Source organism: Pyrus communis, chromosome 5, assembly GCF_963583255.1.
Source record: "Pyrus communis chromosome 5, drPyrComm1.1, whole genome shotgun sequence".
NCBI classification, from domain to species: domain Eukaryota; kingdom Viridiplantae; phylum Streptophyta; class Magnoliopsida; order Rosales; family Rosaceae; genus Pyrus; species Pyrus communis.
In genome coordinates this window covers 23,922,931-23,937,691 of record NC_084807.1, presented here as the reverse complement: position 1 = coordinate 23,937,691, position 14,761 = coordinate 23,922,931, and the positions used below count along the sequence as shown (strand labels likewise).

Here is a 14,761-nt window from a genome sequence, read left to right as displayed (position 1 = left end):
CGGATCTAAACTGGGGTCCTGATTTGTTGTTGCGTTAAAATTGTACTATCTGTTGCTGAAAGAAGTGCAACGAGAGCGGCCAATGGTGCGCGCTCCTGTAGAAACAAATTGTCTGATATATAAGCAGCTTTATTTGTTGCTTAATGGCATAATTTTCACAAGAAAATATTCAACGTACCAGAGAGAGAAACCATTTCTTCTTGTGTGAAACCCCCTAAACCTGAACAAAGTTTAATGTTCATGGGGCATTGCTAAAAATTGTGTAAAAAAACACTACCAGAAACTTATTGACCACCTAAAATCTCTGGTAGCCATTCCAAAAGAAGCGTCAACAGATCCACGCATGCTTGCGAGGAAGAGGAATACAAAGTGGTTTGAACCAGCTCCAGACTTTCCAGCCCATGTTGTGGACATCCAGTCTTGCATTCATTTGGGTTGATGATGCCCAACAAGCTCACAAGTCATCCTTCAAACTCTCTAATTAACAACATTGTTTAAAGATAACTAAACCTCCCAATCCAATTTAACATATAAGAGACTCATAACAACTTCTTCCCCAAGGTTCAATAATCCAAATACTCCAATGTCTTCACCAACAACGAGACATCGGACAATAATCGACAATCTCTTCGATATTGAACCTTGGGTGGAGCAAAGCTTATGTCATTCAAATTTGTCAACAATATATACTTTAAAACTGGTAATGGAAATATGAAACTTTACGTACTTGCTATAGTTCACAAAATCGTGCTACATATGGTGGATGAACAAAACAGAGCCACATATATACACAACATATGTGATCATCAGACCTAATTGCATTACAATTTGCTATCAGAATTCACACCAGAACAACAGCATTCATCACATTTGTTCGGGCTAGAAATTCCAATCAACATTTCCGACATAGATTCACAGCAAAAAAAAGTCACACCTTTTAATGCTTTACGTTCTACTTCTTAACACCATCAGCATCTTTCTCTACAACTACATTGATCTTCTCATACTTGAGATCCATAGCCATTGCAGGAAACACAGCAAGGTACACCAGAATTCATCACATTTTCGTGTTAGAGATCACAAATAAGATTTGCAACATACATTCACAGAAAAAAAAAAAAAAAAAAAAAAAAAAAGCCACGCCCTTAAAGACCTTACGCTCTACTTCTTAACACCATTGACATCTTTCTCTACAACTACATCAATCTTCTCATACCTAAAATCCACAGGCTTTGCGGGAAACTCAGCAGGGAACTCCGTGTGCCTACTGATGATAATAGCCCACAAAAACAGCACCACAAATGCCACCAGTGCTCCACACCCAGTCACGAAGATCATCCCAGCAAGAACTGTCAAAGGGCAAACCCCTCGCTTATCCATGCTCAAACTCTTACCGTGACCATCCAAATACCCCCTCGGATTCACCGGCAGAGAATGCATTGACTTGGGAACATTTCTAAGCCTAAAATTCCATGAATACACACTGCTAATCTGCGACGAATTGCCATTCGAATTTGACGAGCTAATACCTACATACACATCCTCATCTCTCCACATTCCCGACAAATCTATCCCATACGCTGTAATCGGATTATCAGGCCTCGATTCATCCACCTTGCCTAGCCTAATCTCCAATCGTTTCGAACTAGCACCATAATCAATCCAACATTTCAACTTTTCTCCACTATTTAGCACCAAATTCAATTCAGAAACATTACCAACAGCTAGAGATACAAAGCTACCAACATCTACCCCTATGTGATTAGCATTCAAATCATTCATATCTCCATTCATTTCAGTATCAAATTCAATACCCAGAAATCGATCCTCACCGTTAATCCCAAAGGGGGCCTTAGCAGACAATCTGGACCCCAAATCTCCGGGAGCAAAGACGAGCAAGAGGCCGTCACCGCCGCCAGGCGTCATCGAGAATGCGAACTCGGTGGAAAACGACGCCGGGTTGCTGAGATTCCCGTAGATAAATTTAAAGGGTTTTCTGCGGAGGAGAAGACCGGAGCTTGAGACCGACGGCCGCGTAATGTTGACATAAGATCCACCGCCTGCTAGCGCGGCGTCGCCAAGGAGGAAAATTTCGGAATCGAAGTTGGGGTTGGGGTTGCTGCTGCTGTTGTTTAGGGGTTTGGGCTCGGAAGAAGAAATGGGTTCCGCAGCTAGGGTTAGGGTTAGGAAGTAGGAGGAGGAGAGGAGGAGAATGAAGGGGAAATTGCAGAGGGAAATGGTGAAGTTCGCCATTGTTGTTTGCACAAACCAGCGTCGTCTTCGCGCACTTCCCAAATCAGAGCGAATTCAGCGATTTTCTATTTATCTCCGATCAGAAAATTAGATTTTCCGTATTTGGTAAAGCAGCTTTGCAGTTTTTTTGTCCGAAGAACCCGCAACATATATAGGCTAAACGACGTCGTATAGATTTCAGCCCCGACACCCTCATATTTTAGGAAGCAGAGTACGACCTCAGTCAAATGTAATTTCTTTGGTCAAATTTTATCCACATTTTTCTTTCCTTTTTAGTAGTTTCTGTTAATTGAGGTGGCTTAGTATTAGGGTTAAAGGAGAAGGTTTAGATTTGATTCTCGTTAAAAGATAAATTTGAGTTATATTATTGTCGATTTATTTTGAGGTTAAGCACAATTCTTTCTCATTTAGTATAAATAATATCGTTTGTTTTAAAAAATAAATTGTTATTGAGGGCTTAGCCCAACAAACAAGTGGGATTAAAAAGACAAAAGCCCAAACAAACCTAAACAGAAACAAATCTAAAGGCCCATTTAACATATAAATATCCAAATCTACTACATGCCCTCAACACCAAAATTAGAGTGGGTAAGGCCATCTCCAATGGGGTGAGAGTCAAAGGTCCAAAAGCCAAAAATAACGTGATTTGGCCAAAAAATCATTTCTAATCGATGGCTAGGCTATAGTTTTATAAAGCCCACTAGACTATAATTTGGTCAAAGGGGCACTTGGCTAGCCAAATGTAGTCCTCTCTTAGCCATTTCTTGGGGCCTAGCTTCTCAATTGCAATAATTGATACAAATTCAGCAACTAGATTCAAAAACACTAATGGTAGTTTAACTAAATGAACCAATAAATTTAAAGTATAAACTTAAAACTAATAAATTATTGAGGAGGCTATGTTTAGTCCCTTCAGTTGTAGATGATATATGAGTATGACTTAATACTATTCATTAAAAATAATTTCTTGCAAGACTATAATTCTGAAAGGGACTATATTTACCTTTCAGTTGGAGATAGCCTAACTGGCAACCCAAAGAATAAAAAAATTAGAAGGGCATACCTTTTTTTTTTTTTTTTTTTTTATTTTTTATTTTTTTTATAGTTTTTTAATTAGGGAAGGGCATTCTATGGTGCCTGGATTCTAAATTGAAGAGTTGGTAATTGAAAGAAAAAAAGATATAAAAAATTTGGACTAATCCTTGGATTTCAAGCACCTAGGCCATCTCTAACCGAAGAGTTTACAGGGCCAGAAGGTCGAAAATAGCCCTAAAATCGTCTCCAACTGAGGGCTAGGCCAAATAGCTTGTGGGCCCCACTGGACAAAAAAGGGCCAAAGGGCCAACCGGCGTGCCCAAGTGAGCCAGCCAGGTTAAAAAATTTGAATCTCAACGACTAGCTGACGTCAGCTAACTGTTATTTTTTATTTTTGATAATTTTTTTTGGGCGAAAAATGTAAAAAGAATATTTAATTAAGGCCTAGAAAGGTAATTGGCTTTATGTGGGGATGTTGCTTTTATAAGCATGTTTGATTGCTCAAACTTCTCCCACATTTTATGTGCGACAAATATAATGGGTGCCACACATGCAAGCTTTTGCTTGCTCAATTCTCTCCCGATGTGGGACAAATATAATGGGTGCCCCAAATATAAGCTTCCTATTAGAGAGGGTAAATATGCATTATACATGTAACTATCTCAAACTAAGTTGTACTAGTAATTGGACACTTCAATTACAAAATTAATTTAACATACAACTGTTAACCGTCGCAAGTAAACATAAAAGCGGCGCCAATTACTACGACAAAGTAAGTGTTTTCACAATTTATTTTAAATATTTAATTATATTACATTTAATTTAAGTTGTTGTAGTTTTTAAATTTAAATAATAAATTATGTTTGGCCCTATGGCTCTATGGCCCTTTGGTCTTCAGTTGGAGATGGTTTTTTGTGACAAGGCTAAAACAAGTCTTATGGTCCTTTGACCCTCTGTTGGAGATGGTAAGAAATATGCCCCTGCACTGTTCATTAAAATATTAATTTCTTGGGGGCCCAGAGGGCTAAAATGAGCCCTCTAGCCAGCCTTTGGTTGGAGATGGCCTAACTTTGTTGACTCTACTTGTGTTACTACTAATGTTTAAAATTCCTTTCATACGGTTGGATATTTCCATGAAAATATCCAATGTTTAACAATCTCTAAAGTTTCATTTTAAATTTTCATCATTTCTATGGAAAGCAACCGATATTGGAATTCGACATATCCATCGATATTTTTACAAATTTGCATATAGATGTTTTTACCAATATTGATATATTAAACACTGGTTACTATTGAGGAGATTTAACACTCAGAGTCATATGTGGTTTTACGTGCCAATATACAATTGATTTGGGATATTATGCTACACAATGTTATAAAGTCATCTCTAGCCAAAGTGCTTTAGGCCACATTTAGCCTTAAAATTGGCAAAATCAGTTTCCAACCAAAGGGTTAAGGGGAATCGGCTAAAAGAATTAGGCTAAGTTTGGCCTCAAAGCAGACAACATGTAACCCCATGACAGGTTAAGTTTAGCCCAAAAAATTAATAAAATAGGAAGAAAAATAAATAGCTTAAATGATTTGAGATGAAAAAATATAGAGCTAAAGTAGTCCTTAAAATATTAATTTTAAGATCTAAAACATAGCCAAATATAAGCTTCCTATTAGTGATGGTAAATGTTCATTTATACATGTAACTATCTCAAACTAAGTTGTACTAGTAATTGGACACTTAAATTACAAAATTAATTTAACATACAACTATTAACTGCTGCAAGTAGACATGAAAGCGGATCCAATTACTACGACAAAGTAATTGTTTTCACAATTTATTTTAAATATTTAACTATATTACATTTAATTTAAGTTGTCGTAGTTTTTAAATTTAAATAATAACTTATGTTTGATCCTATGACTCTATGGCCCTTTGGTCTTCAGTTAGAGATGATTTTTTGTGACAGGGCTAAAATGAGTTATATGGCCCTTTGACCCTCGGTTGGAGATAATAAGAAATATGGCCCTGCACTGTTCATTAAAATATTAATTTCTTGGAGGGCCAGAGGGCTAAAATGAGCATCCTGGCTAGCCTTCGGTTGGAGATGGCCTAACTTTGTTGACTCTACTTGTGTTACTACTAATGTTTAAAATTCCTTTAATACGGTTGGATATTTCCATGAAAATATCCAATGAATTCGAGAAAAATATAGAAATGGAGGATGAAGTCTAACCTTCACCTCATATCAGAGAAACTCTTGAGTTTAGGCTAAATCGACATATATCGTCGATATTTCTAACACATTTGTTAAATATTGGAGAAACTCTTATATTTCGTTCAAACCAATGTTTAACAATCTCTAAAGTTTCATTTTAAATTTTTATCATTTCTATGGAAAGCAACCGATATTGATATTCGACATATCCATCGATATTTTTACAAATTTGCATATCAATGTTTTTACAAATACTGACATATTAAACACTGGTTACTACTGAGGAGATTTAAGACTCAGAGTCATATGTGGTTTTACGTGCCAATATACAATTGATTTGGGATATTGTGCTACACAATGTTATAAAGTCATCTCTAGCCAAAGTGCTTTAGGCCACAATTAGCCTTGAAATTGGCAAAATCAGTTTCCAACCAAGGGGTTAAAGGGAATCGGCTAAAAGAATTAGGCTAAGTTTGGCCTCAAAGCAGACAACATGTAACCCCATGACAGGTTAAGTTTAGCCCAAAAAATTAATAAAATAGGAAGAAAAATAAATAGCTTAAATGATTTGAGATGAAAAATTTTAGCGCTAAAGTAGTCCTTAAAATATTAATTTTAAGATCTAAAACATAGCCAAGGACTACGTTTAGCTCTCCATAATTGGAGATGACCTAAGAACTTTTTGACTCGAGTCATTTGGCATATGAGCATGCTATGTGCTAGCTCATAGGTTAACTATAAGGCACCAAACATGAAAGATAATAATGTGTGGACTCGACTAGTACAATTAGGACGGCCATATATCCTACTGTGATATAAATTTCTAAGTTATTTGATAGGATAATTAGTTCTTTTATATGATAGATTGAAAACCTAATCTAGCACCTACAGCATCCCGTTATATGGAAGTTTTTCTCCATTACGAAAAATCTGTAGCTCTTCTAACTAACCATTTGCCCACGCACTCGAGCTCTACTTGTTCATTTTCTGCCCTAGATTTTCAAGCAGTTTCGAATTCCTTCTCCCTGCCTAAAGTGTGCACTTATTATTCTGAATAATTCCTTGTCGTGCAATTTGAATTTCATCTCTCTGTAATTCCAAATACAAAATAATACTTCCATTCTTCTTTCATATAGAAAATGGGGTAGCTTTGATAACAACTTAAGGTTAGTGTTCAACTTTATAAACATATCTCAATCAAATCCCCCAAATATTGAGGCACAAAGAAGAAAAAAATCCTCAAGATCCCCAATACATGGCTGAAAATCGAGTCCCACAAAGTGTAAATATTAAAAGGAGGAAAGTTGAGAAGAAATAGGAGTGGAGGGGTTTGAAATTGGAGGCAAGTCAAGGGTTTTTGGGTCCCTTTCGTAGTTGCCTCAGCAAAGCAACATCCAATTCCTTCCGATGGATTGAAAAATCTTCAAGTGTGTGGGGGTTTTGTTTTGGCACTTTGTGTGTCCTTGATAAAGCTTTGTGTAGTGCAAGAGGGAGACAATTGGGGTACATATCTTACAACTCAAGATAATTTGTACACACACGACACTCACGCACACTCTCTGGTGCCCCCAAACAAATTCTTCTTCTCCCACTTTGGACCCCATCTCCATCTGCCATTTGAATTAGACCATTCGTTTTAGAGATATGGTAAAGATTTAGATGATGATGATGGTGATGATTACTATTAATTACTATGATGATAAACAATGATGATAGTTAGACCACGCAACATATTCTACTTGAGAATTCCCCAAACTAGATTTAGGAAGCTTCTGTAATCAAGGAAATTCTTTAGGGTTTCTTCATTAACGGTGTATTCTATGAATCTACATATCTCTTTTAAAAAGAAACAAAATATACATAAACTGACTTCAAGGATGGTTGACGCATGCTTGAGTCCAACCCACATTATAGCTCTAACCCACCCCTTTCCCATTCCCCTCCCCACACCCCAATTTTGGGGGTGAAAACCATACCTAAAGGTATATATAATCAACGTGTACAAGACAGTTTTCAGTAGACAATTTTGTTATTTAAGTTTATCTATTAAGTTAATAACAAGGAAAATAATAATTAAGATGGTGCAAGGTTTGGGATCAGGTGACAAAATAAATCAAGTACGCCGGAGTATACTAGAATTTACACATGTGCCGTATGAGTGTAACAAAATCTGCCCCTTATTTTAAAATGAGATAATTGGTTAAAAGGACTTTTATACACTAAGGTCTCATCTCATCACATGTGGATGATGCCTTTGCCTTTGCCTTTGGTGCACTCAATGTGAGGCCCAAAAGTGGGGAAAAAGGGAAGTCGTTAAGTTTATAAATCATTTCTCCACTGCCTTGGATTCTAATTAAAGTCCTTAAAAGCATGTGATTTGGAGTGTCTGAGGTGGTGGAAATTGCAGAAAATAGTTAAAGTCGGCATACTTACAGTAATGGGTTTCTCACAATTTGTCAATTTGATCGTCAAAATAAAGTTACCTTTACAGAAAGGTGAAGTCAAATGTTGGAAGTAGGTACTGCAACGATCAAAAGTTTCAGAGATTAGGGTAAATTGTAACCCAAGACATCACCTCGATAGTTTCCACTTTTATGCTAATCATGATTCATGAACAGAAGAATCAAAACTTACTATCAGTTTCTTAATCCAGAAACTTATGTCTCACTGCAAAGCAAGAAATTTCGCCAGGATGAGCGAAATTTTATTAAAAAATATTCACCATAGATATGTAATCTAGTATTATAACTACATATAAAATTAATCGGTTTTAACCTATCTTTGTTCTAATGTAAATGAGATTAATTAACATCAAAGACACCTGTAAACAACGAGAGTAAGATAATCAATTGATCGTCTTCCAGAGTTGATTTCAGCTGGGTTTTAGCATCGAGCTGTATCCCTAGAAAATCAGATCGAAAGTGTTCATATGGGATTTCGGGTTTGGTTGATTTATAGCTTTCCTTAATATTCTATATGTAACACAACAAATAATTACATAATTTAAAAGATCTTTTGGAAGCTATATATGCAGAAAATTATCCGCAAATTATAATTGAAGAAACAACACAGATTAATATATACAAACCTAAAATTTTGACCAAGTTAATTTCATGAATAATTTGGATAGAGGAGAGGTCATAATTAATCGTCTATACCATAAAATAGATTTTCGACATAATTGAAAGACATATGTATGGTAGAATCATAAGTATAGAATGCAAAACCCTAATCGGAATTCATAATTTGTGCCAAACTATGAGGATGTGCATGTTTTTATTCCAAATCAATGAAAACATTCAGATGTTGGCTGCTGAAAACAAGATTTTGGAAGCTCCATCTGAGAGAGAGAGAGAGAGAGAGAGGGAGAGAGAAAGAGAGAGAGAGAGAGAGAGAGAGAGAGAAAGAGAGAGAGAGAGAGAGAGAGAGAGAGAGAGAGAGAATAAGAGATGATATATAAAAGTCTGAATTACCTCAAGGCAAGAAATTGTCTAGTTTGGCTGAACTCCTTGAACCTGTAAATAGTCATTGATGCATGCTATATAGCTATAAGTTTGAAGCTTCCAAAGGAGAAATCCAAAGGGATAGCATGATCCAAACCAAACGATGGAAAGAAATAGCTAGCTGGGATCAATGCGATCCCTTTGGATGCCTCCTCTAGTTGCAATATACGAAACCAACCCAGCGCTTTGCTTCCTTCGAAACTCTCTCCCCCTCTCTCTCTCTCTCTCTCTCTCTCTCTCTCTCTTCTGCAGAGGAAAATGGAATTTGAGAGCGCCTTTGATATAAAAGAGGGAGTGAGTGCCATAACCTCTTCATCTTCCCTGTTACTATTCATATATCCGTAAGTAATTGTTATTAGCACTTCAAAAATCTTATTTAACACTTTAAACTTTCTATAATTAGAAAGAAAAATACACTTATGAGGAATGTAGAATGAGATTTTTTGAATGTTAATAACATTTCCCTATCGGTAATACTAGGTATCACTAGTATTCTCTACACACACTTTTTCATTTGGCCAATAAAAAAATGTCACATGTTTCTGGTTTTTTCAAAGTTCAAGAAAAATTAAATAACTTGTCCGTTATTTTTTAAATAATAAAACATGTGTTAAGATATCAGTGGCCAAATCAAAAGGTGAATACTCACTAATGAGTACTTGAATATTATCCTAAATATATTATTTTTGTAATCAAAATAAGTAAATAATCAGAAACAGAAAAGATATTTACTAATACGATTTAATGATAATTTCATTATTTGTAATTGAAATTGGAAAGTCTTAGATTCGACTCTTAAAAAGTGAAATTGATACTAACTTATTATGGGGTTTAACTCAAGTTTAAATTCTTTGATAAAAAAATAAAAAATAAATAAAGAAGAACTCAAGTTTAAATTTCATATAAATAAGTGTCATTTTCAAATTTCTATAAGTGAGATTTTATGAATAACAAATTCTGTATTCAAAATTCATTGTTCTTTTAGGTTAACCAAACAAAAAAATTAACAAATTCTAGAAAATAAATTTTCGTCATTAATCTAAAACTTTCTTCATCTAAACATAATGGAAAGATTTTTTTTTTTTTTTTTTTTTTTGAATACAATGATATTTTTACACTAAGGAGAGGAGGAGTTCGGCTAAACCACATAATGGGTAGTCAAATTTAATATCGAATTCGCCATCTATGAGATTCGAACTGAAGACCACTCACTTTCAAATAAAGATTTAATTTCAAGAATATTTATTTATTTGAACAACTCATATTCTCAAACAAACCAGACATATGGAAAAGGTTTATATGCGTTGTGTGTCCGCCATCCCACATTAGAAGTCCCCCAACAAGTTGGTACAATCGTATTTATTTATGGTTTAATTTCTCTTATATTCCCTCATCTAAATCAAGGTATGTGGTCCAACCATGTTCCCCTCACACACCTACTCCTTTTCTATGCCTTTGCAGAGTATTAAACATTCATTTTTTTAATTGTGGTATTTAAATTATTATATTCCAAATATCAGTCAATGATATGACCCTATGATTGATTCTGAAATTAAAATGAAAAAGAGATCATCTTCAGATAACTTCCTCCTAATTCATCAAGTACAGAAATCCGGATCATTAAAATTTGATTCAACAGCTATAAATAGAGGCCCACTTTAAAAGTTATAAAACTTTAACTGTTGGATCAAATTTCAATGATTCGAATTTTTAAACTTGATAAATTAGGTGAAAGGAATATAGAGAGGATCATTTTCCATTAAAATGTATTAGCTAGTGGGATCCACGAAGTGTGTGATTTAGTCAATCAAGGCACCAGTTTTCCTTAAAGACAATCAACGATCACATCTTAGTTTCCATAAAAAATAAAATAAAATAAAAATAAAAATAAATCAAGGATCACATCTGTGTATTATTGTCAAATGTAATTCTGTAAAATCATGTAAAATATGTGGTGCCATAGATCATTTAAGATAATAAAAGTAGAGAGAATGAGTGATCTAACATAGAAAAAAGGGTTTAGTTTTTTAGATTGACATAAATTTTTACTTTGATCCCTACAATAAAAATCAGTAGAAATTGTTCACTAGTTTGTCTATTATAAATAATTATAGTCATTTTGTGAAAATTCTGTCAAATTCCTCATTAAATTATCATGTGAGAAACCACGTGACCATTTTTTTAAGTGTATTTTTGTCACGTAAGAGTCCAAGTAATCAAAATGATTTATAATAAACAAACCCAAGAACTTCTGCCTATTTTCATTTAGAGTGAGGACTTATACCAATCTCAAGACTATTTTAGCTAAAAAAAACCACACAAAAAAATGTTAAAGTAAATTTTAGTGCAAAACTTCAAAATATTCTCACTCTTTAAGAATTATGGTTGAAATGTTGGAAACCTTAGTGTTAGTCTAATGAAGTTCTTCCGTTTAGTACCAATAAAAGGGGCATTTACCAAACCAAAAAGAAACGAGATAATAAAAGACACAAACGATCATTTATTCAGTTTTATTATCTTTTCTTCAGACACCAAAGTGCGAGCAGGACCATTACTACGCAGGCCTATAAATGGTGCACATGGATACGCACCACAAAATATGGTATCAATCTCACTAACAATATTGATTAATTTCTTAGCCGTCCACTCACCATAAATATACAGGTAATGCTAGTAAGACCAAATTTAGAGATTAAATTTGCAAACTAAATGATGTGTCACCAATAAGAATAAGCATGTTTATTAACGTGTAAGTAATAAACCAATCAACTTCTATATTATTTAGTTTTCAAAACTTTGTCTACAAATTTAATCTCCCTTGCATTACTCTAAATATACATGTATAACTATACGAGCTCCTTTAAAAGAGATTCCGCTCCACTATTCACGAAGTGAATTTGATAGTATTCTTGTATTGCATGTATGGTGGATATGTAATGTCTACATATATAGCACCCCTTGTACTATAAAGCTAAAAATAACAAAAACAACGAGCTATAGACAATCATTATCTCGTCAATACTTCGTTGCTATACGAGCAAAGCAACAGTACTATGATATTCGATTGTGTAAATAGTAAAGTAGGAGTCATGCTGAGAAGCTGGTTCTATACATTTATATTTTGCAAGTTGTATATGATAAGAAATGAAGTCCGACTATTGAATTTTACATGTTATATATGTTATAACATAAACTTAACTTCCAATCTTGGTGTATTGCTAATGCAAACATAGCCGCCCACCACATGAATTTTTTGCAAGATTGATTTATGGATGGGGTCCTCTAACCATTATCGATCTTCAGTTTGTAAAATGAGTATGCATATATATCTGTAAGTGTGTTATATTAGTGGATTTTCACCTTTTTCCTCAACCCGGCAGCCCTTCCAAAACTTCTCACTTCTTAGTTTTTAGTTCCTAACTAAAAAGTAAGAAAAACTTGTAGTACCAGTGACTTGTCATCCTCCACAAATGGTAACTATAGTGCAAAACCTAAAGGGGCATAACACCATATTCTAGTGGTTGGCTAAACAGCTAATCCTGCTGCTACAGAAGTCATCTCGGCCGTTCAAAATGCAGGGGCTGCATCAAGATTGCTCAGTTGACCACTCCAGATCATGGTGGATGGTGCTAGATCTTGTCCATGCTAGTGAAGCAAATAGATGGACCATAGCCACAGAGCAGGTTTGTCGATGGTGCTATAGCGGCTCCACCATGCATGCATATATATTTTACCTTCCCACGCATAATGTGAAAGTGGGGTAATTTGTGGTTGGCTTATACTGTCTGATGTGACTTGGAAATAGGGTTTTGGCTCACCATATGTCTCTTGTTTGTAGGACACAAGAATTATTATCTCTCAGGCCTTGTAACAAATCTGCTGGATCACCACGGGAACTTGAACGAACCTGCCAATTGGCTACTGCTGCTGCCCTATATATTTCAGATCTTCATCTCGCCCATCCCATGCATGCGGTATTATTCATCGACCAAGGGCCAACAGCTTCCACTCACACACCTTTTTCTTTTGTTGAATTCACCACATGGAATTTTAAGTGAAAAATATAATCTGAAAAACGATTTTGCATACTAGTTCTCTCATTTAGTATATTCACAACAGGGATGTTTAGCAGTAGAAAAAGTGAGTAAAAAACTTCTCGATAATCTTGTATAAGTTTGAATCTAAGATCATGACGACTTTTTCCTCCTCCTGTATTTTTCATGTATATACATATATATATATATATATATGTATAAGGACTTAAAACGGGGTCATTTAAAATCGTACCTTTGGAGGTCCTACACAGACTACCCTCTTGGCCCTTATCTACAATTCCTTTAATTGTTGGATGTGGAGGGTTTGGACCACAGCCATTAGCACCATTATGAATACACAAGATGAGAAACTTTCTGTTTTCCATCCATCAATTGTACTAATGCGTATGCACAAGAAGAAAACATCGATCAAAATATGTATGTGGTATGGTTATAGAGAAGGTGCGTGATTTTTTCTTGGAGAAATTAGGTTCTTATTCTTATTTTTTCTACTTCATTGATTAAAACCTTATTCCTTTTCAAAATTTGATTAAGGTCCTTCGGTTTAATAAACGCCATTAATTATTCAAAAACAAAATATTTACATGTAAAGATAATTAAGTTTTACTTTTAAATATATTCATTTAGTGTTAGAAATGTTACATTTGATATATTATATTTATGGCTAAACTTTTTATCATATATTTCTATTTCTAGTTTGTACCCATTTTTAATTTGCAATCATTTTTTAAATTGTACCAATTTTCTTTTAAATTTTAATTTGTACCCATATATTAATTTCTTTTTGTTCCTTATTTTTTTAACTTTTATTTGTACTCATTATTTTTTTAACCTTTTATTTGTACCCATAATTTATTTACAATGTACCCATTTTTTTTTTTACAAATGTACACTTTGTTATACGTAAAATGTATCTCTATTTTTTTTGTAAGTACCATTTTTTATGTAAAATATATCCATTTTTTTAATGTAAAATCTATTTATTTTTAAATCTAAAATGTACCGTGGTTTTTTTTTTTTTTAATATAAAATGTACCCATTGTTTTCTTTATAAAATGTACCTACGTTTTTATGCAAATGTACCAATTGTTTATATATAAAATGTAGCCAAATTTTATTATATAAATGTACCCATTTTATAAAAATAAAAAAAATCAAATCAAATCCCTTTTTTTTTTATTATCTAGAATGCACCCATAAGCAATTATTATTATTATTTTATCAAAATCCATAAGCAATTTTAAATAATTAAACTGGTAGTGTAAATGAAAGAAAAAAAAAACAACGGTTGAGTCTTTATTGGTATTATTGCATCTCTTTTATTATTATGTCATTTATGTAGCAAGAGAGAGACTTCAATAAAAAATCTAAAATGCATAAGGTTTGAGTCTATAACAGTTAGGAACTAGGGACCGCAACTAAACTATCCTTTTTTTCTTTATCCTTTTGTTTTTTGATAAAGTAAAATTAAGTAATATTCTGTTATCTACAAAAAAAAAAAAAAAAAAAAAATTTAAACTTAGGTACAAAGAAACGCGTACACTACGTACCCTAATAACCAACGGATGTAAAGCACATATGTGGCAAAAGTATTACTAATTATCCGGGCCTAAGGTCAATTATTAATTGTCTTAGCGGTAAAAAGTTTGTATTGTATTAGATTTAGACAGCTAGAAGAATTGGCTCTGCATGTGGCTAAAGT

General features: G+C 34.0%; 1 protein-coding gene across 1 annotated transcript; it reads right to left on the bottom strand.

Annotated features, from left to right (window-relative positions):
* Positions 1-1,161: 1,161 nt before the first annotated feature.
* On the bottom strand, positions 1,162-2,253 carry LOC137734447 (lectin-like protein LEC). The gene has a single exon (XM_068473712.1). It carries the CDS (start codon positions 2,251-2,253, stop codon positions 1,162-1,164), a length of 1,092 nt encoding a protein of 363 aa, XP_068329813.1.
* Between the last annotated feature and the right edge of the window lie 12,508 nt (positions 2,254-14,761).

Bases quoted from the DNA above. Each gene is read 5' to 3' on its own strand.
- LOC137734447 (XM_068473712.1), bottom strand. From the start codon at position 2,253: ATGGCGAACTTCACCATTTCCCTCTGCAATTTCCCCTTCATTCTCCTC.